We start from the raw sequence: 26,131 nt of genomic DNA, 5'->3' as shown, positions 1-26,131 counted from the left end.
CTGCTGGCACCCACTGCTGGCACCCACGGCTGGCACCCACTGCTGGCACCCACTGCTGGTACCCACTGCTGGCACCCACTGCTGGCACCCACTGCTGGCACCCACTGCTGGCACCCACTGCTGGCACCCACTGCTGGCACCCACGGCTGGCACCCATGGCTGGCACCCACTGCTGGTACCCACGGCTGGCACCCATGGCTGGCACCCACTGCTAGCACCCACTGCTGGTACCCACTGCTGGCACCCACTGCTGGCACCCACTGCTGCACCCACTGCTAGTACCCACGGCTGGCACCCATGGCTCGGCTGCCAGGTGGGAGCTGCAGCCCGGCTCAGGGCAATCCCTGCTGGCCCCTCTCAGGTGATGGAGGAGGATGTGGCCGCGGGTAAGGAATTGCCCGGACCGGGCGGGTGCAGCGGGATGGTTTTTTCCCTCCTTGTGGAGAGTGCGAAGGGATGGGCTGCTGGTTTGGTGCCTGGAGTCTCTGAGATGATGGCGAGCGGGAGGTGAGGCCATTCCAGCCCTGGGAGCTGCCGGCCGATGCCGGGCTGGCTGCGAACCAGGTGGCTTCGGAGGGTTGAGGGCAGAGCAGAGCATGCTCAGATTAAAAAACCCTCCCGGGGCAGCCGCCCCGCATTCCCAGCCGCAGTCACCTCCCGCTGAAAGCTCGGGCTGATGCTCCCGCCAGGCTGGGGCTGGGAAACTATGTGCTCCCAGCCCCGCGGGGCACCCTCCGGCCCCCCGAGCCGTAATGACCACGCTCTTCTGCTGAGAGGAGTTAATGAGCTGTGCCGGACAACGATGGGAAAAGGCCGCTCGCACTGAGGCTCCCGACATCGCTCAGAGGAGCGGGGCGTGGAACAAGGGGGAAGAGCGATGGGGTGAGAGAGATGGACCAGAAAACGATATCCACTTCATTAGCCAGGTGGTTCCAAATGTGTGGAAACAGGACAAGGTCCAGGTCACCCACTGTGACAGAACATTATTATCATGCGATGCCATGAAGCCTGTGCAAAGACCAAGTCAAAGCTCAGCAGCCCACTTGAAAGGGACAGGAGACCTTCTGGGAACAGGAGCCAGGCTGTTCCCAGGCCGTGCAGGGCGGGGGTGTCACAGCCCGTGCCGGGGGGTCTGGGCACTCAGCCCGGCTCCTGCTCTGCCCTGGCACCTGCAGAGCCTCCCACAGACCGCCCTGGGCAGGAGCCTGTGGAGGGGCAGCGGTGGGAGCGCAGCCCGGGGGCACGGCGGGTGTGAGACACGTCCTGGGGCCACTGAGTGGCTGCCCGGGGTGGCACAGGCCCTGCACGGTCCCTCAGCCCCACGGCGGGGGGGGCGGTTTGGTGTCTCTTCCATCACCTGGGATCTGGAGAAATTTGGGGTGATCAGGGACCTGCTGTGGTGTGAAGGATGAGGGCACCTGTGGGTGCAGGGAGCTGGTGGGCGGGTGCCCACCCTCAGAGGTGGGAGAGCCGGGCACAGGGGGAGCACTCACCAGTAGCCTGCTCCCTACAGACCTTAGGGTGCAGGGCACAGCAGAGCTGGGGGGCCCCTCACCCTCACCCCGAGGATTCACACGGGGCCAGACGGGTGTGAGGGAGCTGCTGTCACCTCCCTGTGCAGCCTCAGCACGTGGGACCAGAGCTGGGAGTTTGCTCGGCTGGGCTGAGGGCTCCAGGCTGGGAGCCAGGAAGGGGCTTTTTGGGATTTTTCAGTCCTCTCTTCTCTAGGTTGTGCTCAGGCTGCCGTGTGCCCACGACAAACCCTGTGTGGCCATCGTGTGCTCACCCACCCATCGTGTGCCTCCCTCCCAACACACAGAGAGGTTTCCTGCTCCCTGCAGGTGCCTGATCCCCAGCATCCCACTCTGCCCGTGGCTCTGCCCTGTCCCCCAAAGGGCAGGGGGCTCTGAGGGTGCTGTGCTGCCATCCTGGCCCTGAGCTGCTCCTGTTCCATGGAGCAGGAATGGTTTTATGGACAGTTCAGCCTGTTCAGTCCGAGCAGCTCCCAACACCCGCTGCTGCCGGCGGGCACAGGCTGTTCCCTGCCGAGCTGCAGGGCTTTTCCCTTCCCTTCCCTTCCCTTCCCTTCCCTTCCCTTCCTTCCCTTCCCTTCCCTTCCCTTCCCTTCCCTTCCCTTCCCTTCCCTTCCTTCCCTTCCCTTCCCTTCCCTTCCCTTCCCTTCCCTTCCCTTCCCTTCCCTTCCCTTCCCTTCCCTTCCTTCCCTTCCCTTCCCTTCCCTTCCCTTCCCTTCCCTTCCCTTCCCTTCCCTTCCCTTCCCTTCCCTTCCCTTCCCTTCCCTTCCCTTCCCTTCCTTCCCTTCCCTTCCTTCCCTTCCCTTCCCTGGCTCTGCAGGGACCAAAGTGCCCCCAGCTCCCCAGGGTGTTTAACTGGGAGGGGATCCATGCCCAGCAGGGTCAGGGACCAGCAGCTGAGCTCCTGAGGGGCTCTGGGGCTGCATTTGGGGGTCTGCCATGGGTGCTGGTGGCTGGCAGGATATTCTGTGTGTTTTGAGATGGGCAGGTAACTCTGGGTGCCCTGGAAAATCTGATTCTGGGCTGGGAACGCTGGGTTCAAAGCTGTTGGCCTTTGCTGGGGCTACCACCCAGGTGCCGGCCAAGAGCAGCAGGAACTGGAAGTGCTTTGGGCAGCTGGGCAGTGATGAGTGGAGGTTTCAGATCTGCCTTCCCCTGAAGGGTCCCAGGCTCGTCTGTGCCTTGCTCTGGGTGTGGTGCTGCTGCTTGTCTTGTGCCTGCTTTGATTTAAGTGAATTTGTTGATCTTTGGGACTTGGTGCATTCACAGCGATAGGAGAAGCAGGCTTTGTTCAGATCCCAGAGCACGGCTTGGATCTCTTCCTCTGCCCCTTCCCAAGCCTGTTCCCTGCTCCCAGCCCTGACTGCTGCCAAGGGTCAATGGGGGCTTCGTGTCCCCTGTGACCCCTGTCCCCGCAGTGTCCCCTTTGCTAACTGGGTGTCCTTCCACGTCCTGCACAGCTGAAGGCGGTGACCCTGTCCCCAGAGCTGCCCCCCGTGGGGGCCACGACCCCCACTGGAACCCCTGGGAGCACCCCAGGGGTGCTCCCCTGGACCCTCACAGCCTGTTCCTGCTCCGTGCCGGGGCTTGGGCAGCAGGACCCCGCACCTTGGAGGACACGGGGGGACAAACCTCCCCTGCGAGACGAGGAGGGGGGGTCGGTCTCATCTTGCCCCCCTTCCAGCGTGGGCACAGCGCCCGGGGGAACCCACCGGGGCTCTCGGCTCGGCCCCGGGGGGCGCGGGCAGAGGAAGGCGTTCCCTTCCCGGGGTGCGGCCGGCACCGGGACCCCCGACGGCGGCCGGCCCGGAGCCACCGTCCCGTGCCGCCGTCCCGCCCGGCGCTGCCCCCGCCGCTCCCCCGGGGCCTCCCGCCGGCCGCGAGGCAAAGTCCGCCCCGGCGGGCGCTAAGGGCCGGGCCGAGCCGTGCCGGGCCGGGGCGGGGGCCGGAGGAGAGGCTTTGGCGCTGATTTGCATAAGGTATAATGCCTTATGGTGGCGGTCATGGCTTGTTAGAGCGCGGCCCGCGGCCCGCAGCAGCCGCGGCCGGGGCGGAGCGGGAGGAGGGAGGCGAGCGGCGGGCGCGCCGCGGCCCCGGGAGGATGGTGTCCCAGCTGAGCGCCCTGCAACGGGAGCTGCTGGGCGCCCTGCTCAGCTCCGGGGCCACCAAGGAAGGGCTGATCCGCGCCCTGGAGGACATGGTGCCCGCCGCCGGCTTCGGCGTCAAGCTGGAGAGCCTTCCGCTGTCTCCCGGCGGGCCCCCCGACGGCAGGGCCGCCCTCCCGCCGCTGGCCAACGGGCACGGCAAGGGCAAGCTCTCGGGCGACGAGGGCTCCGAGGACGGCGACGACTTTGACACGCCGCAGATCCTCCGCGAGCTGCAGTCGCTCAACACGGAGGAGGCCGTGGAGCAGCGGGCAGAGGTGGAGAGGATGATCAGGTACCGGCACCGGGCGCACCCCGCGCCGCGCCGGGATCCGCCCGCAGGCGCTCGGGCCGACGGCCCCGGCCCCGAGCGCCCTGCCCGGGGGTCGTTCCCGGTGTGTCGGACCCGGTGAGGGGTCCCGGAGCTCCCTGCCCGCCCCGCGGTCAGTCCCGGCGCTCCCGGCTCGGTGTGTCCCAGCCGGTGGCGGGTCCCGGTGCTCCCTTGCCCACCCCGCGCTCAGTCCCGGTGCCGGGTCCCGGGGCTCCCTTTGCCCTGGGTCCCCTTGCCCGGACCCCGCGGCGGAGGGGAGCGGGCAGGGGGAAGCCGGAGCCCCGCGGCCGCGTCCCCTCGCCCCGTCGGGGCTGCCCGTCGCCGGTCGCGGTGGGGCCGGGGCTGCCGGGGCCGCGGGGGCTCGGACCGGCCGCCGGCTCCGTCCCTCCGCGCCGGCAGCTCAAACATAAACCGCACCACGTGGAGCCCGGGGCGTTATTAATTTATTTCTATAAATCATCAACAGAAAGATACACAAAGGGCCGCGATCAGGGCGATCGGGCCGGCGGGTTATTCATTGCCGGGTTGTAAAGCGGACCGGGAGCGGGGAAGGAGGAGGGAACCCCCGACGGCAGCGGCTCCGCTCCGGCCCATCCCGAGATGCGGCTCCGCTCCGAACCGAGCCGGGCCGGGCCGGGCCGAATGGGGCAGCCCCGGGCTCGGCGGGCAGCGCTGCCCCGGCCCGTGGGGGCGCGGGCGGCACCGATCCCGCTCCGGAGCCCCGGGGAAGCGGCGGCCGCCGCCTCGCCCGCGGCCGCGGCGCCGGTGTGAGCAGGTGGGAGCCCGCGGGGACGTCCCCGAGTGCGGCGGGCACACCTCGGGGTCTGTCCGAGCGTCCCCCGCCGGGCGCTGCCGTTCCGGTGCCGTTCTGTCGCGATGCGATACCCGGAGCGCGGCCCCGGTCCTGCCGGCCGTGTGTGCCCGTGGCCCCTGCCAGCCTGCAGAGCCCGGGGACGGCCCCGACTCTTCCCCCGACACCCCGGGATCTCGGCAGCGACGCGCTCCAGTCCTGCCCCGGCAGCGGCAGGGCAGACGGTGCCCTTTGGGGACCGGGCAGTGTCACCCGTGCCCGCCCGGGCTGGGACCCTTCGGGTGCCAAAGGGGCTCCGAGCGAGGGAGGATCCATCGCAGGCCTCTCCCGATGGGTGCCCACCCCTCCTGCTTGGCTCGGAGCCCTGCACCCCGGGGTGCTCCCACCTGTCCCCAGTGCCCTCCTTGCTGGCCACATCCACCCCCGGGGGTGCCCGGGGTGCCCGGGGGTGCTGATCAGGCTGAGCCCCACGATCCCTGTGCTCCCACAGGTGTTTCTGTGCAAAGTTTGCCTTGGGTGCAAACAAGAGCGGGCACATGTCCCTGAGGAGCCTTTGCAAAGAGCTCGTGTTTGCTCTGAGAGAGGCCTTTGTACTTGGAGAGGGAGCAGGTAGGGGAGCCGGGAGACACTGACTGCAGCCATGCTGGGGGGGCTGAGCCCCCTCTTCTCCCGCTCCCCTGGTGTCCTGACCCAGGGCAGGTTCACTCCCGGGCTGTTCCCACATCCCTGGGGCTGCTCAGGGGCCCTGCAGCTCTCTGGGACCGTGGTCTGGGCTTTGCTGCCCACCCATGGGTGGGTGCCGTGGATTCACCCCGGGCAGTGGCACGGGGAGCCCAGCTCTGGGACAGCCAGCCCATGGCTCCCTCCCTGCCCCATGCCACCTGCCAGGGCTCACCCACACTCACTCAGGCAATTAATACAATCCCAGGAGCAGCCAGATCCCATCCCTGGGCTGGGATCCCAGCCCTGGGGACCCAGCAAAGGCACCCTGAGATGTGTGGGGAGAGCAGGCACAGGCGAATCCCCGCTGTGCAGGGAGATGCTGACCAGGATGTCATTTCTGCAGGGAGCCGGGTTTATAATCCATCTGTATAAATTCTTGGCATATTTCTCTGAGGATGTGGAGTGTATTTACCTGGTTTTGAGGCTGACAAAATGGGTGAGCTGGTCTGGGAATCCCTGGGAAGAGGAACAGGCTTTGCCCCTGGCCTGTGTGTGAGGCTGAGTGGGGAAATGGCTCTTTCTCGGGCAGCATTGGCAGCCAGGCTTTGTGGGGCTAATTTTTTACAAGAAAAACACCTTTCCATGGTTTTGGTGAGAAGGACTGTAAAGCCAGGGCTATAAACTGATTTTCCAGTATTAGAAAGCACTCCTGGGTTGGGTCGGGGTCTTGGTTTTGTTTGTAAGTAAAGTCCTGTTGGAGATTGGACAATTAATGTTTGTTTTATTTCATTTTTGGTGACAGAATCAAAGAATAAGGGCTGGTGTTGACTCAAAAGGTTTTCCTCTCTGGCTTTTTAGGTTACCAAAAAAGAAAGGAAAAAAAAAAAAAAAAAAGAGGCCAAACAAACACTCAAACGTTTCATATTGGGTCAAGTCCAAACATTTTGTTTAACATGAAACAAAATGTTTGGGTTTGGTTTCAGGTTAACCCTTTTGAATACGGTCAAGTTGATTCGTAAAGGGAAAATCACTTCTCAGAAATTAAGGCCTGAATAATTGTTTTGAACGTGTAAGTGTGAAACACGTTGGAAATGTCAAGGTGAAACCTTTTGAAAAATAATTAAATGGAGGGAAACTCTGGGACTTTTTTTGCTAATTCTCAGATATTTTTCCAACCAAAACAGCGCCGAATTTTATTTGAATTTCAAAATCTCCTCTGTAGTCCCCCGAGTCACTCATTTGACATTTTCCAAGCCTGCTCTGATTCACTGGCTCTCGGTTTCACTCTGAGGAAACGCTGCCCTGGGCTCGGTTGCGAACCAAACCGCTGTTAGAAATGATAATGAGCTCTGTTTCATTAACTTGTTATTAATCAGTAATTAGCGGGATCAGTTGGGTGACACGAACTGCTCGTGACAAAGGTCTGCCCGGGCCCCTCAGCTCGGGCACGGCGGCGGCTTTGCCCGGTGCCGCTGGGAAGGGAAGGGCATTTTCTCCACATCCTTCTCCTCGCTTCCCACCTTCTCCTGGGAACCATCCCACGGGCAGGACCCCCAAAAACAGTGGGGTTCCCCTGCCTGGAGGATGCAGGCTTGGGCACAGGCTCAGCGACTCCAGGAGGGCTCCGTGGCTCCTTCCCGGCTGTGACAAAGCCCTGCTTTGGCTCTGCTCCGGTGTTTTGCTGTGGATTCAACCAGCTTTGTTTGCAGGCTACATTCAGGAAAAAAAGTAAGAAATCTACTTGTTGGGCTCTTTTTTTTTTTTTTTTTTCCCCCTTCACTTGACAAGTTGAAGGATCCAAAGTAAGTAATGAATTGGGAAAGCAGTCGGACGTTCCAAGCGCGGCGTTGGGGCATCGCGTTATTTGAGTGCAGGACTGTGACCAGCTCTGGGCTCACACTGATTTCTCAGTGCTGAAAGTGCTCCCTTTTAGCTCAGAATAAATCCTGGGGTCTTGGGTACAGCACAGGTGTGTTGGCCTGTTCCTCTGCTGTCACACTGGGCATTCGACAGAGCTAAAGACCATGGGCAGCATTTTGATTTTCAGCTGTAATTTTATTTGTTCTAAAATAAAAAGACCCTGATCAGCAGACTCTAAATCAGCGTTTTAGATCCTGCTACACCCAAGGACAGTAAAATAGTGTGATTTAGAGAAGAGTCATTTACACCTGGGTCCTACAGGAGCCAGATTCAAGTGTTTAATAATAATCAGGAGTGACTCAAAATTTTCAGGGGCTTGGTTTCAGTTTTGCGTTCGGGGACTCGTTGGGTTTGCGTGCCTGGTTTGACCTTGGCTTCTCAGCCTTTTGCACATGGCCAGTGCGTGCACAGCTGTGGGAGCGAGGGAATAGGGTCCCTTTTAAGGGGATATTGAGATTTTGAGATCATTATCCCTGTGGGAATGGAGGGAAGAAGCTGCAGAGCAAGCGCGGCGCGTGGGGGTCGGTGGCAGTGCAGGGGTCCCTGCCGGCCGTGGGACACGGGCACGGTGCAGGTGCTGCACCCGTGAGCAGGGGCAGGAAAAGCATCCCCAGCACTTCTCTTTCTTCGTGAAGAGACCAGGATGGGCTCCCCATGCCCGTCCGCGTGCGTGTCTGCCGCGGGAGAAAGCGCGCCGAACGGAAGGGCAGCACTTGGTGGACGGGCTCTGCTTCTCCACGGAGGGTCTGGAGGAGCTTTGTGGCATCAGTGGGACCTTGGTGTGTCCCATCAGGACACTGGGATCCTCTCTGCTTCTCCCTCCCTGGGGGAACAGTCTGGCTGGCAACCAGACTGGGGTGGGGGCGAGCCCCATCCTGCCAGCCCTGGGGTGGGACAGGGCTGTTTCGGGGGCCTGGGGAAAAACATACGCTCTGGGGATCTTGTGTCCTTCTGAAACAGTTTTAAAAAAAAAAAAAAAAATCTGAGGATCTTGTGTCCTTCTGAAACAGTTTTTAAAATAATAATAATAATAATAATAATAATAATAATAATAATATAACAATAATAATAATCTGAGGATCTTGTGTCCTTCTGAAACAGTTTAAAAAATAATAATAATAACAACAACAATAATAATAATCTGAGGATCTTGTGTCCTTCTGAAACAGTTTTAATAATAATAATAATAATAATAATAATAATAATCAGTAATGAAAGGTTTCCATTATGGGAAGAAGCAAAGACTGGGGGCTTTTCCCTGGCAGCAGATATTAACCCTTGGTTTCCCTGCCCACAGTGAGGACCCGTGGCGGGCAGCGAAGATGATCAAGGGGTACATGCAGCAGCACAACATCCCGCAGCGGGAGGTGGTGGATGTCACCGGCCTCAACCAGTCCCACCTCTCCCAGCACCTCAACAAGGGCACCCCCATGAAGACCCAGAAGAGAGCTGCCCTGTACACGTGGTACGTCCGCAAGCAGCGGGAGATCCTCCGCCGTAAGTACCTGTGGGCATGCTGGGGTGGGAGAGGGGGTCCCTGCGTCCCTGTCCTGCCCCTGGGCACCAGCACAGCCCCCAGACTCCAGCTGTGCAGCATCTCCCCGAAACAGTTTTTCCAAGTGAAATGAATTTAAGGTGCAGGAAAAGTGGGTGAGAGCCCCTCTTGGTGGCAGGGTTCCCCCCGGCTCATGCACACAGCTGAATTTCTGGGTGTTTGTATTTGTTAGAGCTGGGAAAGCAATTAATGATGGCTCACAATTAGGTGCCTTTCCCACCTTTGCCCCTTTTCCTTTGTAATTTTTCAGGCTGCTCAATTTTTTCAACCAAGTGCAAAAAAATGTAGAGAGAGAGAAAATTAAAAACCCCTGAATTGTTGCTGTGTGTAGCAGGATTTGGGGCAGTCTGTGCTGTTTTAAACGAAGATGATTTTGACCAAGCACACAGACTATTCCTTTGTGCCCCTCTCCCACTCTTCCCTGCCCTGGGATCTCTCAGAGCAGCCTCGGGTGGCACTGGCACCCCCCAGGAAAGAGCTCTGCCTCCCTCTTCCAAAAGGATGCAACATCCAGCAGACGGGAAGTGCAGAAAAGGGTTCAGCACCAAATACCATTGCTCTGAAAACACACCTTGAGACGTTAGAGCAAACACAGCCTGCTCCAGCCTTGCCCTGTGTTTCCCCCCCCGTCACGGGGGGGAAAAGCCATTATAAAAAGAGGGAGAATTCCCCTGCAAAACTGGGAATAATAAAACCCTCCCATTAATCTCCCTTTACTGCCGCGGTGACAAGTGCCGGGGCTGGGGCAGCCACCGAAGGTCACCTCTGGTGCTGCCCGCCCCGGGCACGGGGCCGGCATCCCACCACGCTGGGAGGGGACTGGAGGTGTGGGTGAGCAGAGAGGGGCACCCTCTCGGGGGGCTTTGCAGCCAAACTGCCCCGCTCCTTGCTTGGAAAAATCCTCCCGAAACAAGCGCAGGCTGGCAGGGGCCCTGCCCATGAATATGCATGGCCATAGCATGCCCTGCACATGCCTCCCCATTAAACAGGGATGGCAGCAGGCTGGCCCCTTCCCGGGATGGGTGGCAGGGAGCACCTGGCAAGCTCCAAAGCCTGCCGTGGGCTCGGGGTGCTGCGGGAGGGGACGCGGGGGGGCCCCCTCGGCGCGGGACAGTGACTCCGAGCGGCGGCTATAGGCCAGCTCACGTCTGCTCCTTTCTCTTTCAGAGTTCAACCAGGCAGTCCAGGGTTGTGGAAATATGACAGACAAAGGCAGTCAGGATCAGCTGCTGTTTCTCTTTCCAGAGTTCAATCAGCAGAACCAGGGGGCTGCCCAGCTCGACGACGCCTGCTCTGAAACCCCCAGCAAGAAGATGCGGCGCAATCGGTTCAAGTGGGGGCCGGCCTCCCAGCAAATCTTGTACCAAGCCTACGAGCGCCAGAAGAACCCCAGCAAGGAGGAGCGGGAGACCCTGGTGGAGGAGTGCAACAGGTAATGGCTGCCCCACACACCTGCGCTGCCCCCCCTGCCCACAGCCTCAGCCTTCCTTCCCAAAGCCGTGGGAGATGCCACGGAAGATGCCGTGGGAGATGCCGTGGGAGATGCTGTGGGAGATGCCGCGCTCCTGGCTCACCACCCCGGCTCCCGGCTCGTGGCACAGCATTGCTGAGCTGCCAGGCCTCTCCTTGCCATGTTTTCCCCTTCTGGGTGGTGTTTGGGGCAGAGTGAGCTCCGTGCTTGGGCGGGGATGTGGTGGGGATACCACAGGGATGCTGCAGCATTACCAGAGGGAGTGGGGATGGCCCTTACAGTGTGGCTGTAGTTGAAGAGAGCAGACGGGCTTGCAGGAAGGGCTGAAACTCCCCCAGATTTGTTGTGTCCCGAGGCCCCTGCTTGCCCCCAGCTGCACCCTTGCTCCAACGTGTCTTTTGCCCTCGCAGGGCCGAGTGTCTGCAGCGAGGAGTGTCCCCCTCCAAGGCTCACGGGCTGGGCTCCAACCTGGTGACGGAGGTCCGTGTGTACAACTGGTTTGCCAACCGGCGCAAGGAGGAGGCTTTCCGCCAGAAACTGGCCATGGACGCCTACAGCTCGGGCCAGCCCCCGCACAGCATGAACCTGCTGCTGTCCCACGGCTCCCCACACCACAACCAGCCCAGCACCTCCCCGCCCAGCAAAATGCCAGGTGAGGCCTCGCCGGGGGTGCTGGGGGTGATGGCAGAGCTTGGGGATGCTGTGTGTGCGGGGAGAGGGTGCTCACCCTGGTCCCCGCTGCAGCCTCGGGGAGGGGTGGTGATGGAGAGCAGCACGTGCTGTCGCTGCAGTGTCATGGCCACATGGTGAGGGCTGGATTTCCGCCGTGCCGAGGAGAAATCAGTGTTTGCTTGATTGGTTTAGCTCACGGGAGTTCCGTGTGGGCTCGGCTGGGCAGGGAGAGGCTGTGCCCAGCAGGGCAGGAGGAGCTGCCCCGTGCCTGCCGTGTGGTGCCAGTGCCAGCCCGTGGGATGTAGCCCACTGGGGAGCCCCGGTTCTGGGGGTGCCCGAGGGAAGGGGTGCCAGCGTGTCCCGGCCTCGCTGCAGGGCTGCAGATACCCCGGGCTGGGTGCATGACTCTGCAGCATCCCCGTGCCAGGGCGGAGGGAGGTGGATGAAGAAAGCTGCGGGGGCTGCAGGGTGACCCCACCTCCTCCTCCCCTACACCACGGTCCGGCCCCGCCGTGCCCAGGACTGGGCAGAGCGGGGCAGACCCGCCGAAAACCCCCGGGGGGATTGAAGTGGGAGATAACGCCGTGGGGAGGGGGCTGCACACCGGGGGGCTCATCAGGGCGGGCAGGGGCGAGAGGCATTGTTGTGAGAACAATCCCCATTGTCCCTCACCTGAGCTCTGCAGCCCCCGCGGGCGGGACAGGGGGCTCGGAGGTGGTGGTGGGGGGATCAGCCCGGGGGACCGTGTCCCCACTGCCCCACGTCCCCTGGGACACTGCCCCGGCGCTGGCACAGCCCGGCCGGGGAGGCTGGAACCAGCCACCTCCTGGAAATGACCCTGCCTGCTGTGCGTAGCACACACCCAGCTCCTTACAAAGGCAAATCCGAAGGAACCCGTGTGGCGGAGAGTCCCCGCGGGAAGGGCAGGGTGCCTGGGGACGCTGCCAGCGGGCGGCTGGACACCGGCGCTCGGGTGTTGGCAGGCGGTGGCAGCCCCCGAGGGGGACCCGGGGATGCGCGTGGGCAGCTCCCGGCCCTGGCAGGGACCGGCAGCATCCCGGGGACCGGCCAGCGGTGACCAAAAAGTGACCCTGCCCCAGGAATGCCCCGCACAATGGCGGGGACGGGGAGGACGTTTGCCCTCCTGTCAGCGGCTGATTGCTTACAAGGTGCCCTACAAGCACATTGTCAGCAGAATCAGCTGTTTTCGGTGTCGCGGCGGGCTTTACAATGCCCCACCAGCATGCAGCCCCGCATTGTCACGGCGCTGTCCCCCGTGCATGCTTAATTGACAATTAAGCCGGGGCTTTGAACGAACCCCGCTGCCTTTGATGTGCCCCCGGCCTGCCAGCGCACATGGGGCACCCCCCGAGAGCCTTTGTTTTCTTCTATTAGGGGACAGCAATTACTGTAACCGCGGGCATTTATCTCGGGGCTGGAGGGCCGTTAAGCCCCAACCTTTATTTTCCCGTCGGAGCGGTGCCAGCAGGGGCCGGCCGTGGCTATAGGGCCGGTGACAGCCCATTCCGAGGGGCTTTTGAGCAGGGCAGGAGTGATGGCTGCGGAGAAGAGCCCCTCCGGAGGGGTCAGGAGGGCTTGGCTGCGGGAATTTCTTGGCGGTCGGTGCTTGTATCCACCCTGAGGAGGAGAAGATGGGCATGGCAAGGGACACTGTGGGGTTTTAGGGCTGATTTGGGGGCAGCAGGCAGGGGTGGAGCTCAGCCACGATTGCTTCAGGGTGCTTGGACCAAGCTGGGTCCCAGAGGCTCCCAAAACGCCGCCGGGTCCGTGGCTGCTGGAACCCCCTCCAGGCGATGTTTGGGGATCCCCTCCTGGCGGGGCACACTCAGCGCTGGCCCCGCTGCCTGGCTGACCCCATCCATGCTGGGATTTGAACTGTCCTTGCCCCGAGGTGGCGGCGTCTGGGCCGCTCAATGCCTTAACAGCTTAATGACAGCGCTGGGACCCTGCCCTGCCCTGCCCGGCCCGCGACATCCCCGGCAGGAAACGATGGGGCTGGAGCTGTGGGGCAGCTGCAAACCTCTCCCGTGCCCGTGGACAAAGAGGGATCGCCTCTCCTTGGGACATCAATGGGGTCTTGCAAAAGGGCGGGATGACAGCGGGACGGGGATGAGAGCTGTAAAAGCCAAACATCCTCCGGCCTCTTCTTGGGGACCCATCTGTCAAGCCTCGAGCTGTGGTTTTTAACTATTTGGAGGTAAATACTTAAAGCCTTTCTATCTCCGAGGCTGGACTTTTCCCTTACTCTGGGTTTTATCAGCGATCTTGGTTCCCTGTTTGATTTGAAGGTCACTCGGGGCTTTATCTCGGTGCCATGCCGCAGACTCTGGCTTATGCCATTTTTATCTTCAAGAGCCCCGAAGACAATCGGGGCATTGATGAGATTAGGGGAAGCACCGCCCGCCTCCCGAGCCCGCCCTGCATACAAAGGGCCGCCCTCCCTGCAGAGCCCCAGCCCCATGGCCGGGGGGCACAGCATCCCCGGGGGGCTGCACACCCATGGGGGGCACAGCATCACCTGCAGCCTGTCCTGGGGGGCTGCACACCCATGGGGGTCAGGATGTCATTCATCCCTCCATCCATCCCTCCATCCATCCATCCATCCATCCATCCATCCATCCATCCATCCATCCATCCATCCATCCATCCATCCATCCATCCATCCATCCATCCATCCATCCATCCATCCATCCATCCATCCATCCATCCATCCCTGCTCTGCAAACGTCAGAGTAGCAGATCAATATCTGAGCAATCACATTTATATACATATATATGTGGATATACATATTATACACACACACATATACGTAATATATACATATATACATAGACATATGCATAATACATATGTGTATTAAAATGCACTACTTATATATATATAAACACATTTAGATATCTCTATAGATGGCGATAAACATAAAAATAACCCAGTGCCACCCCTGAGATTCTTCCTAAAACCCAAAGGGCAATTGAAGGGCTTTGACTTTCCTTTAAGAGAAGAGCCCATCAGCAAACCCTCGCTCTGGGCTCTGGGGGTGCCCTGGTTTATACCTGGATCCTTGCCCGTGTTCTTGGGGTGCTGGTTCTGACGGGGACCCCGTGCCAGTGGTTGTAATATTTTACTGTCGGGCACATTGTGGGGCTCGGTGGGTACAGTGCACTGTTAGGAGCTTTTCCCTGTTTTATGGGGGTAATTAGAACTTTATGACAGCAGCGAAATGGGAGGGTCTAGTCCCCATAAACGGGTTTATAATGGATATAAACTATGCACCTCTGTAACTGAGCAAGATTAACACTTTAGGGACAATTTGAGTGGCAGCCCAAAAATCAGAGGTGCCCTCGGTGATGCCTGGGCCTGAATTTTGGGAGGGTGAAATTGTCCCATCAGCGACCTGGCTGTCCATAGTGTCAGTGGGTGAAGCATCACCGAGTCCAGCATGTCCCCAAAAATTACATTTTGCTTTTCTCACCCCACTTTCACACCCTGGTCCACGCTGATGGCTGCATCCTGTGGGGTCAGGCAGAGCCAGAGCTGCATCCCCTCCACCACCAGACCACTGGTGAATTTTTGGGGTCTCTTTTGGGGTTTGGCATTGTTGGTGATGTGCAGGACATGGTGAAGGTGTGGGCAGAAGTGCAGCCTAGAGCTGGGGGAAGGGGCAGACGCTGGAGGTTGGGATGTGCTGTGGCACCGTGGCAGCAGGGCTCCCGCTGCATGGGAAAGACAGTTAAAAGTACAGTGAGGGTTTTTTAAAAATACAGTTTATTAAGATCAAACATGACTTAAAGCAAAGCAGAACCAAACTGCTTTGCTGCTGGTGCCTGCCAAAGGCACGGGCCTGGTGTGTTCTGAGAAAATGGCACGAGGCTGTGATGAAAGTGATGAAGAGACCGATCCTTGCCCTAAACTCCCTCCACTGCCCCCCTGCCCCCAAAAGCCGAGCCAGGAGGATGAGTGTGGCACCCCAGAGAAGTTGGGAGGCGCTGGGGCTGTCTGTGGGTGCACAGGACCCCCTGCCCTGGGGGCTGCCACGCTGCTGTCCCCGTCCATCGGCTGGAACAGGGTTAAGGCTACGGGAGCCGGACCCTGCAGCTCGTCTGGGGCAGGGGAAAGCAGTAAAACATTTCACAGGCTGTGCAGCTCAGGGGCCACACAATGGCCCGTCCCATAAACAGACTTTTATGTTATGGCTGTAGCTCCAGTTAAAAAAAAAAGCCTTGAGGAGGGAAGGCTCCACGGCCAGACCCATTCCCAGTGACCCCATCCAGGCTTCCTCTCCTGAGCAGCCGCGGGAAGAGACTGAGGGGGAATAAATCCCTTTGCACAAGGGCTGCTTCCAGCTGTGGAGGCACAGGAGAGCAGCAGGAGAAGCGTTGTGTTGGGCTCTGATGGCTGTCTGAGCCCAGCTCATAAAGCCTGGATGCCAAAGCTCGCCCCGGGAGGAATCCTTCAGTCCTGGTGCTCACAGCTGGAGCCGTGCCCCTGCGCTCACCCCGCCTGTGGGGCTCTCTGGGGAGCTCCCAGAGCCTGTGCTGCCAGGGCAGGGCTGGATCCCAGCGTTCAGTGATTGAGGGAGGTCTGGGGAGCTCAGAGGAAAGGCAGCACCCCCATCACTAGTGAGCTCCATGTGTTCCAGCAGTGGCAACAGCAACGATGCCTTGCAGCGGCTTCCCAATATTAATGATCTGATCTGCCCAAATCCAACCCAGCCCTGGGGACACGTCAATCATAACAGCCCTCCCTCCCACTGTGGGGATGGGGAAAACCCAGTGAGGATGGATGCTTCCAAAAGGGAGCCCTGGCAGAAGGCTTCTCCCTGCCCAGCAAGTGGCTTCTGAGCAGGGTCCTTGGTGGGGCTGGAGAGTGGCACCGCTGTCACTGGCCCCAGAGCCCAACCTGGCTCTCCTGGGGAGAGTTAATCCTCATCAAGACTCTTCATCAAGACACAGAGTCTTCAGTGGTTTTATCTGGAGACCCAAAATCTCAGTCCCCAGCCTATCTGGGAATCTCGGCGCTGGTTATTGTTCCTCAAACAATCAGTCCTGTCCTTGGGGTTGCAAGGAAGAGCTTCAAAATCAGCATTTAACCTCTTGTGTGTTTTAAGGCCAACTTCACAGCTTTGGGTGGCTTGGCTCATGAGTTAGCACCCCCTCAGGTGGATAGGGCATGATTTTGCATTTAAAATGGACTTTTTTTGTTGTTGTTGTTGTTGTTCTTACTGAGCCCAGAAGAGGCTGAAGACAGCAGAAACTCTTGATTTCCTTTGCGAGAGGAGCCGTCTGCGCTCTGGTCTATCTCTCAGATCACGCCCAGAAGAAAGGGCTTTATTTTATCTCCCCTGCCATTGTTTCAGCAGCGCTGGGATCCCAGCCCAGAGTGAAGCACCCTCTGCAGGGCCGGGGCCGCGGGAGGAATGCGTGTGACAGTGCCCGGGTTGGGTAATGTTTACCCTGTTCACGGCAGGGACGTCCACTCGGGCAAATATCCACCTGCCAGAGGACATTCTTTTATTATCAGGGATAAAGGGGTTTGCTGGGAAATCATCAGGAACCAGACATGGTGAGGAGATTCCTATCTGTGGGTCGTGTTTAACCAGCTGATGGGGAAAATTCGGAGGCGATTGCGGAGTGGCTGTGTTGTGGTTTTTTTTGGTGGAGGGTGTGGGTGGGTCTGTGCGTGGGCAGATGGTTTTGGAGCTGGGGGAAAGCTCCGGGGCTCCAGTTCTGATTTTCTTTGGTTTTCCTTGGTTCAGAGATTAGTTTTAGAGTAGGCCTTAGAGCATCCTTCACTGAGCCAGCCACAGGCTGAACCTCCCCTGGGATGGTCATTCTGAGGAGCTGTCCCCAGTGTCCTTGTGCACTGCCTGGTGCTCATGGTGGCTGGCAAGGGGGGCTTTGCCACCATGGGATTTTTCCCCAGGAGAGCCATGGTTTGGCTGTCCATCATCCACCGCTTCGATCCCAGAGCAGTTCAGTAACTCTGGCTGGGAGCACAGGGCTGGACTCCTCCTAATAAATGGGTTTTCGCCGTAGCTGTCAAGGCAGCCCTGTAAAAGACACTTTTGTTTGCCATGGGTTTTCCTCAGTTAATTATTTGTGATCTGTAGATGCCTTTCCATGACACATGGCTGATCATATGGCTATCAGTGTGGGGTGCTTTAGCCAAATTAAATATATTTATATAGAGGACCTGTGCTGGGGCCAGATTTCCCTCCCGGGCAGTGGAGGGCTGGGGTCTGCTCTGGAGGCTGGTGTGTGTCTGGCCCCTCTGCCTTGCTGCGGTGCCCTGTTAATCATACACTGGTGGAGAGGCTGTTGAGAGGGAATCGGATGCAGGAGGGCCTGAGGAAACAGTGGGAGCCACGGATGTGGGAGCTGGGGATGGCTGGGGCTGCGGGGAGAGCCTCAGAGGGGTCAGCTGGGCGTGCAGGGTCACTCCTCATGGGGCAGGGTCCCCAGGCCAGTGTCCAAGGAGCCACAGAGGGAATTTGCAGGACAGCTGCGAGCTGTGCAAGTGGAAACAGGAGGGCTGCAGGTGGCTGTGGGGCTCCCTTTCCCCTCCGTGGCTTTTGGGCAGCGTGGGGTTGCAGCTCCAGCCGTAACCTCCTCGCTGTAATTGCAGGAGATGGGAAGCTGGGAAGCGGTGCTGGGGGAAGGAAGGGACGCCCCTTTCCCCGCGCTCCCCTTCCCGTTTGTCATTCCCGGGTGGCGCTTAGGAGCTCGCACGCATCCCCATCCTCGTGCCACGCACCGAGCGAGGGCTGGGGGGGCTCCGAGGGGCTCGGCACCACCCTGGGACCCCTCCGTGGTGGCCGTGGGTGATGCCGAGGCCGGCGGTGTTTTGCAGGGGTCCGGTACAGCCAGGCGGCGAGCGGCGAGGCGGCGTCCTCGGGGGCCATCAGCCACCACGGCAGCGGTGCCATGGTCACCACCAGCCAGGCTGTCCTGCAGCAGGTCTCCCCGGCCAGCCTGGACCCGGGCCACGGTTTGCTCTCTCCCGAAGGTAAAATGGTGAGTACACCTGGCCCATTGTGGCGGCGGCGCTGATAAGATAAGAGGGCCCAGCGGGCAGAGCAAACACGCTTTCCCCGGGTTTCACACGCGGCCGGGCTGAACAATGGGGCATTGTGGGGGACGAGGGTGCCACTGTCCCCACCGCCCGCCTCCGAGGCGGCGCTCCCGGTGGGACACAGCGTGTTTGAGGTGGATCTGCCAGAGCCCGGGGTTCATTGATCGCAGGCTGAAGGCACTGGGTGGATCACTGTTTGCTTTCCCCTGCCCATGACATGGTTTCGATAAAATACTCATTCATTACTTGTTCCCTAAGCCCTCACAAGTTTGGGAAGAGCTTCTTGTCCCAGGAGATTGAAGCTGCTCGTGCTGGCTCTGGCCCCACAGCTCCTGCCTCTCTCCCTCCCCTTTGCCATGCCTTTGGGGCTCTGCTGGGCAGAGCTGTCGGTGTCAGCATGGCAGGAGTGGAGATGGGACACCAGCATCCCTGTGGTGCTGGACACGTGCCCGTGCTGGTGCTGCAGGGCCATGGCAGGGCCCGGGCACTCGGGGTGCCCTTTCCTGGTGCAAAGCCCCTGGAGGGGTGGGCGAAGGAGCAGGGCAAGGAGGGGGTACAGGGGTTCAGGCCAGCACGGGGTGGGATGTGATGGCAGAGGCACAGCCCGCCCCTGGAGCAGGCTGGCAGAGGTTTGCGTGGAGCTGCTGCTTTTCCGGGAGTTGTTTTCCTGCTGAAATCGAAAGTCAAACATGGCACTGGGTGACGGGGCCAAGCCGGTTCTTCCCCGGTTTTCACTTCCATTTTCAGAGGGCTGTCCCTCCTGGCTGTCCCGTCAGCCTCCTGGCCAAGCTGGGTGGCCACGGAGGGGCTCCTGTCCCCTCCCTCAGCTATGGCACCGTTTCATTGTGCCTTTCCTTCTGGCTGGAGAGGGTCTCTGTGCAGCCCCTCGGGCTCTGCCACTCACCCTGCAAAGCCAAACGTCCCCTGCCAAGCTGGGGGGACATGGCAGAGCGACACCCCAGCCCCCCCCCCCAGCCCACTCCCTCTGCTCCAGCACATCCAGATCACCTCAGGGTGTGTTGAGCCTCATAACCCTCAGCCTGGAAGCCATAAAATGAGTCAGGGATAAAGGCGGAGGCAGCGGCAGCGCCGCGTGCCCGGGGCAGGGGTCCCCCAGGACCAGGCAATGCCAGCACCCCCTGCCAGCTCCTGGGACCAGGGCAGAGACCCCCAGAAGGGGCTGGGCAGCATGGGAGGAGGAAAGGGAGCAGATTAAACTGGGAAAAGCCACTTGGTAAAGTGCAGAAGAGCCCTGCTGAGCTCTCCCCAAGGCACAGACACTGCCCAGCGCCGTGGGGACCGTGCGGGACCAGCTTATCTCTGATCTCCAGGCAGGGCTAGCTGGTGCTTGCAAGTGATTTAATAGAAACATGCTGTAGGCTGTGGTTTCTAGTAAGTAAACATGTGCCTCTAATGCCCCACATGAAACTGCCAAGGAGGTTGCTGCATCTTTCAGGAAAGTGCGTTACTGAGGCTCCAGAAAAATCTCTGGTGGCTCACTCTTTCATGCTCCAGTGTTTGCCTCAGCTGTGTTAGTGCCAGAGGGTCTACCCCGAGGCTCCAGTGCCTGGAGGGTCTTTTCCAGTCATGCACCATCCAGGTGCAGTGCTCTGGGTCTAAACACCCTGTGAGAGGAGCCGGGGCTGCAGGCGAGCGGCGTGTGCTTGCCGGGAGCTGTTTGACTTGTGCAGCCGAGTGTGGTGTAACCCGGCCTTGAAGGGACTTTGAAAGTGGAAAATACCGGATCAGGAAATGTGAGTCGCTCCCGGGCTTTGGAATTTATTGATGGACTTGTTTCAATTGCTATCTCCAGCTCACATGTGCAAAATAAACAAGGTGCTCGGAACTGGTGTCCAGAAATGTCACCTGAAGGGCTGCAGGGATGGCTCTGAGCTGGGGCTGAGGTCACGCAGTGCAAGAGGGCTAACAGCAGGAATTGGGGGAAGGTGCAGCAATTAAAGAAATAAGGCCCTTACATGTCCTGGGGAGCAGCTCCAATTCTCACAGCACATGCCAAGTGCCTTTGTCTGATCCCTAAACTTTAGCCCAAAACCCAGGCACTGGCTCTGGCTGTGCACACCCACCCCGTCTCACCGGTATCCTGCCAGATTGGTGACTAAGATCATCACCACGAGGCCCTTTTAATCTGCCTTCTGCCAATTCTCTTCACTTTCCTGAGTCTGTGGGTGCCGCTTTCCCCTACAAGCACGATGGTTAGAAGTTAATGAGTGTTGAGAGCCCTCAGCTGTCCCCGTGGGCTGGAGCTTGGACTCGGGGTACAAAGCAGCAAATGCTTGGGATGTGCCGTGTTCCGGTGCCATGCTCCGGTGGAGCTGGGAGCTGGTGCCAGCAAAGCCTTTCCCAGCGCTGCTTTGCTGTGCATTAACACGAAGCTGAGGTGCTGCAGTCAGGGTCTGCAGCCCCGTGGGGGCTGCCTGGGGTGAAGCCCCAGCGGGACCCGACAGCCTGCTCCCCTCTGAGGAGGGGGCTCTGCCGATTGTCCCCGTGGAGAGGAGGAGGAGGAGGGGGCTGGGGGCTCCCCGTGGCTGTGCTCTGACCGTGCCTGTCCTGCCTGGCAGATCTCCGTGTCGGGGGGCGGGCTGCCCCCGGTGAGCACCCTGACCAACATCCACAGCCTGTCCCACCACAACCCGCAGCAGTCCCAGAACCTCATCATGACGCCGCTCTCGGGAGTCATGGCCATCGCCCAGAGTAAGTGCGCCCCGCGACCACCTCGGTGCCCTGCCCCGTGACGGAGGGGGGGTGGCACTGCCGGCGCTGACACCCCTGCTCTGCTCTCTCCCTGCTCCCAGGTCTGAACACCTCGCAGGCTCAGAGCGTCCCCGTCATCAACAGCGTGGCTGGCAGCCTGGCAGCCCTGCAGCCGGTGCAGTTCTCCCAGCAGCTGCACAGCCCGCACCAGCAGCCGCTGATGCAGCAGTCCCCGGGCCACATGACGCAGCAGCCCTTCATGGCCACCGTGACCCAGCTGCAGAACTCACACAGTAAGGCCTGGGGGCAGCTGCAAGGGGGCCCCGCATGAATTCACATGGGAAATCAGCTTGTGCTCTGCTCCTGCTCTGCCCTGCCCTGCCCAAGCTGGCACCCGTGGCTGCTGCCCCTCTCTCGTGGTTCCAGCCCATGGGATGCTCAGGCTGGTCACATCCTGCCTCGTCCCTTCCTCCATCTGGTCCGGCCACAGCCCCTCAGTCCCCACGGGTTCCTGGGGGCGAGCTGCTGCCTGAGGATGCAGTGGCTTGGGGGGAAGTGGTGGGTTCTTCCCTTGGCTTGTTTTGTCCCATCCCTGTCTCCCTGCTGCCCGTTCCCATCCCCGGACCTGCCGTGGTGAGGGCTGGGGTGGCTTTTCCCTGAGCTGTGCCCCTCCTGTCCGCAGTGTACGCGCACAAACAGGAGCCTCCCCAGTATTCCCACACCTCCCGCTTCCCCTCGGCCATGGTGGTGACGGACACCAGCAGCATCAGCACACTCACCAACATGTCTTCCAGCAAGCAGGTAATGGCCCACAGGGCTGGCTGAGGGGGCACGGCGTGGGGGTGTGAAGCTGGAGTGGAGCTTTCCCCCCTCTGGATGTGGGGCTGGAGGTGGGAGTAGCAGAGACCCCGTGCTGCTGCCTGTGCTCCGCTCCTGTGGGGAGCTGAGCCCGTTCCAGCCCCTTCATGGACTCCAGAACACCTGGTTGCAGGTGATGGGATGGGGATTTGGGTGATTTTGTCTAACACTTGGTGGTACCAGCCAGGCCCTGCTCATCCCTGGGGCAGCCCCAGGAGAGTGGGGCTGAGGAGGTAGAACCAAGCAGGCTCTGCTGCCCGTGTCCAGGGGGATCAACCCTGGTTGGAGTCAAGTGGAGTCCAAGGCTCCCCAGCTTCCCCCAGCCCATAAACCTTTATCATCTGCCCGCTGCAGGTGTAAGGCCGGACTTATCCTGGTTCAAATCAGGTGTGTGAGGTTTTCCTTAGACAATAGTCCCTTTCTGAGAGCCAGCTCTGGGGACTGTGGGAAACATGTGGCCCTTATTGATCGCTAGATAAATAAGAGAGAGCCTTGAACTTGCATTCAGATAAACTTTCTTCCCGAGGTTTGACAGGGGACAGGGAAAAAATGTCTGCAATGACCACAGAGTAAATACAGCGTGGGATTGCTGTGAGACCCCCCCCAGCATCGCTGTGAGAGCCTTGGCGAGGGTGAAGGAAGGGGCTGGGGCTGCAAAGGGGAGACGTGGCGGGGGGCTTGGGGTGCTTGGGAAGGGGTCACGAACGCCACCCCCCCCGGGGATCCCACTCTGGGCAGGTCTCAGGGTGAGCATTCAGGCACGGCCGCCCCTGCGAGCTCCATTTCCTCCGCGCAGCTTTATCGGCCCATCTGCTGCGCGCTCAGCCCGAACTGCCCCTGATTAATCGAGCTCTCCTGCCTTTGATGCCGGGCTGGCCGCGGCAGCCCCGGGACACAGGAAATGTCCCTGGCAGGGAGATAGAGCCCGGCCATCCCCGCTGCCCGCGGGCCCTGCGATCAGCCTACCCTGACCAGCGCTGCCCGCCGGGCTGGGGCTCCCGGGGGTTCCTGCCTCCATCACGTTCTTGCTCTTTAGTCAAAGCAGGAGGAGGTGTCACGGCTCAGGAGGGGGAGTATGGGGCCAGGACCCTTCACCTGCTGTGGTGAAGGAGCACCCACCCCCCTGTTACCCCCAATACATGATAAACGTCCTGCAAGCACCAGGGCAGGATGTGACCTGTCTCCAACAGGAAACCCTCCCAGCCCCCGGGGTCGCTTTTCCTACCAACCATTCTGTGCCCAAGCTACAGCTGGAAAAATTTATCTTTGGACATGGATCTCTTTCTTGGTGGTCAGCAGTTTCATTAGCCAGAGGTGAATGGAGTGTGACACACGCAGCATAGGGGCCCCATAAATGCTGCTCGCCACCCAAATTGCTCAAATGCCTGAATATTTCTGGTGATTTGGGTTTCTGTCATTGACTGGGGCTACCAGGGGCTGTGCCCTGGCTCCTCCACACTTTGCCTCGGCACAAGGCAGGCAGCCCCCACCAGACCCCAAAACCTGTTCCGTGGTGGAGGGAGCTGCTCCGGGTCCTGCTGAGGGGACAGAGCTGGAGGGAGGTCCCTGGTCACTCCCCAGCCCTCCCCTCGCTTGCTGTGGGTCTCTTATCAGATGTTGTTATTAGACCTGGAAGGGGCAAATACCTCCCTGTTCCTCTGACAACGCTTGAGGCCGAGCCACCATGTTTATTACGTTGGCAAACACCTGATAGCCACGGCCAGTCCCTAATGACATGTCACGGGAGGCTCCTGGCGTCTCCTTATCTCCGCCTGACGATGTTTGCTGTGCGCTCCAGCCCCAAAGGTCACCCCCACCCCTGCCCCCCGCCCACCGGGGACTGGGGGGACCCCAGGGATGGAGAGGGATGGAGAAGGTGCCTCTGCAGTGGGGTGGATGTGGCACGGGGGGCTGCTTGGCTCTGTCCCTGGAGGTGACAGCGATGAGCCCCCGGCGCCGCTCCCACCCCAGCCGAGCTCAGCCTCACGCCTGGCTGCTCCTGGGCTGCCTGGCACAGCCTGGGCACAAACAGGACCTTTTTCAGTCTTATTATTTTTGGGAGGGGGTGGCAACAGCTGGCTAAGAAAGTATTTTCCCACTGCCTCCCCCACAGGGGTGCCGGGGAGGGCTCGGGGCCGGGCAGGGCAGCCCCAAGGTGGTCACGGAGCAGCGCAGGAGGTGATGCCTCCAAACGCTTTGTGGTGATGCCTCAAATGCTTTGTGGCGCTGCCTCCTCCTCCCGGCGCCGCTCACTGTGCTGCTCTCTCTCCCTCCCCAGTGTCCCCTGCAAGCCTGGTGATGCTCCACACCTCGCTGCTTTTGCACATAGCAACGGGATCTTATTTTCCACAACATCCCGCCGGCGAGCCGCGCTCACAGCCCGGGAGTCGCCTGCCTGCCAGAGCGCAGCCCAGCAGCGAGGAGCCCGACACGGAGCCGGGGCTCGGGGCTCCCCGCGGCCCTCCCGGGGACCTGCCCGGAGCCGCGGCGCCCGGCCGGGACCTGCCTCTCCTTCCCTCCGCGCCGTGTTTCCAAGATGTGTCTTGGGGATTATTTTGCCGAAGTGTTTGCCTTCCGAGAGGCTCTCCCGAGGAGCAAGGCACGAGCTGTGCTGGGGACTGGCAGAAGGGGAAGATGGATCATGTTTTAAGTTATACTCCTCCACTCGGACTGAGAGGGACCGGGGTCTGTTACTTGGCGTTTGGAGGGAGGAATTGCATGTGTTGTTGAACTGAGCCAATCAAACTGTAAATATAGGTACAGTCTGCTCCATCCTCCCCCCCTCCCCACCCCTATACATAGAGATTTATATAAAAAAGAAGTAAATTTTGTCCAATGGATGTAAACTACTGTAATTAAGTGCAATTCCCCCATCTGTATATATTGGTCCTGAATATCTTCTTTTTCTCTTTTTTTTTTTTTTTATGGTAAAGGTCAGAGCTGAGGATGGTTTTGGTTTTGTATTCCTCTTTTTCCTTTAAATGAGTTAATTCCAGTCCTGGGGCTGGCAAGGACCCTGGTCAGGCAGCACTGGGCTCTGCTGTGCAGGGGGACAGGCAGACACGTGTCCCCTGCACGGTGACATCCCACGTGAAGGAAGGGCACAGGGCGAGCTGAGCGGAGCCCTGGCAGGACCTGGATGATCCATGTGGGGACAGCTGCAACTACCAATCAATCTCAATGGACTTCCCTGCTCCTGGGGACTCTGAGGTGGGCTCTGGTGGGGTGGGGAAGGACTCAGCAGCCTGGTGAACACATCCAGCTGCTGGGAAGTGCCAGCAGCTTCCAGGTGAGCCTGGAGCACTTGCTGCTACAGAGCGAATGAGGCCACAGGGAATTCTGATGGGATCTCCCCCATGGGTTCAGACACTCTCCCTTTTCTCCTCTCTTGGGGCACAGAAGGGAGTGCCCATCACTGCCTCATCTCCTGCCCAGTGAATGGCCAGTACAGGTGGCTTCTTTCCACCTTCAGCAGTTGATGATGAACCTTGTTGGCTCCACCCTTAGCCGTGCACAGGGTGCTCTCGTCCTCGTGGTGCCCTGGATGGATGGATGGATGGAATATGGGCTGTGCTGTGAGCGCTCCAGCTGCTGCCCTGTCTCAGCTGGCAGCAGCTCCTGCATGGAAAGCTCTGCAGAAACATCTCCAGCCTGTGAATGATCCCAGCTCTGTGCTGAGGGCATGCCCAGCCCCTCAGGCACTCGCTGAGGACACACACCAGAGCCCTGGAGGAGTCTGGGTGCCCAAGTCCGACCTCCCAAAGCCATGGAAGCTGTTAAAGGCATCGTCTGCCCTCTGTGAGACACGAGCTCCTCTGTACCTGCTCCCCTCTGTAAATGGATCTAATGCTCCCCAGTTGTGCTGATTTTTCATTAACCGTGTGGCATGTGCCAACTGCTGAGAGGGATTTAGAGAGGTGGACAGCAGCAGAGGTGCCCATGGACAGATAGCCATGCTAAGAAGGAGAGCACTGGATGCTCTCTTTGGGCTGACAAAGGCTCTTTGACTCAGTTGTCTGCACAGTGGGACCCTCACCCTCGCTGGGACTGACAGGAGCTGCCCACTGGCGAATAAGTCATCAGGAATTTGGAGAACAATATTCAGAATTACATTTAATTTAATGTATACCATAATTAAACACCATTTCTTCTGAGCCCTTGCTGCTGCGTGGTCTGTGAATTCCACAGTGATCATGTGTGGTGTTTTGGCAGAGGTGGGGCTGGCAGGGACACGGGCTGGTGGCACGTCCCTCCTGCTGTCCCTTGCAGTGACCATCTCCATTTATACCTGCCTGCATGTGGGGAGTCCAGGGTTTCCTGTGAATGCCCAGGAGTCGCAGGAGGCTTTTGGAGGTGGGGAGACCCACGT

The 26,131-nt window shown here is 59.8% G+C and overlaps 1 protein-coding gene across 2 annotated transcripts; it reads left to right on the top strand.

The window, feature by feature from the left end:
* The first annotated feature begins 3,613 nt into the window (after positions 1 to 3,613).
* On the top strand, positions 3,614 to 25,916 carry HNF1B (HNF1 homeobox B). Of its 2 annotated transcripts, none has more exons than XM_053961242.1 (9): positions 3,614 to 3,971; positions 8,699 to 8,898; positions 10,202 to 10,388; positions 10,838 to 11,079; positions 17,971 to 18,134; positions 20,772 to 20,904; positions 21,006 to 21,197; positions 21,587 to 21,705; positions 24,041 to 25,916. In XM_053961242.1, the coding sequence occupies exons 1-9, from the start codon at positions 3,634 to 3,636 to the stop codon at positions 24,059 to 24,061; spliced, it is 1,596 nt and encodes a 531-aa protein (XP_053817217.1). In that variant the 5' UTR covers positions 3,614 to 3,633; the 3' UTR covers positions 24,062 to 25,916. The 2 variants fall into 2 exon arrangements, with proteins under 2 accessions (XP_053817217.1, XP_053817216.1); XM_053961241.1 differs by having other exon boundaries at positions 10,124 to 10,388.
* Positions 25,917 to 26,131: the final 215 nt, after the last annotated feature.

Source organism: Vidua chalybeata, chromosome 20, assembly GCF_026979565.1.
Source record: "Vidua chalybeata isolate OUT-0048 chromosome 20, bVidCha1 merged haplotype, whole genome shotgun sequence".
In the NCBI taxonomy this organism is placed as follows: domain Eukaryota; kingdom Metazoa; phylum Chordata; class Aves; order Passeriformes; family Viduidae; genus Vidua; species Vidua chalybeata.
Note: the sequence above shows the minus strand (reverse complement) of the source record. Positions and strands in the feature narration are given on the sequence as shown.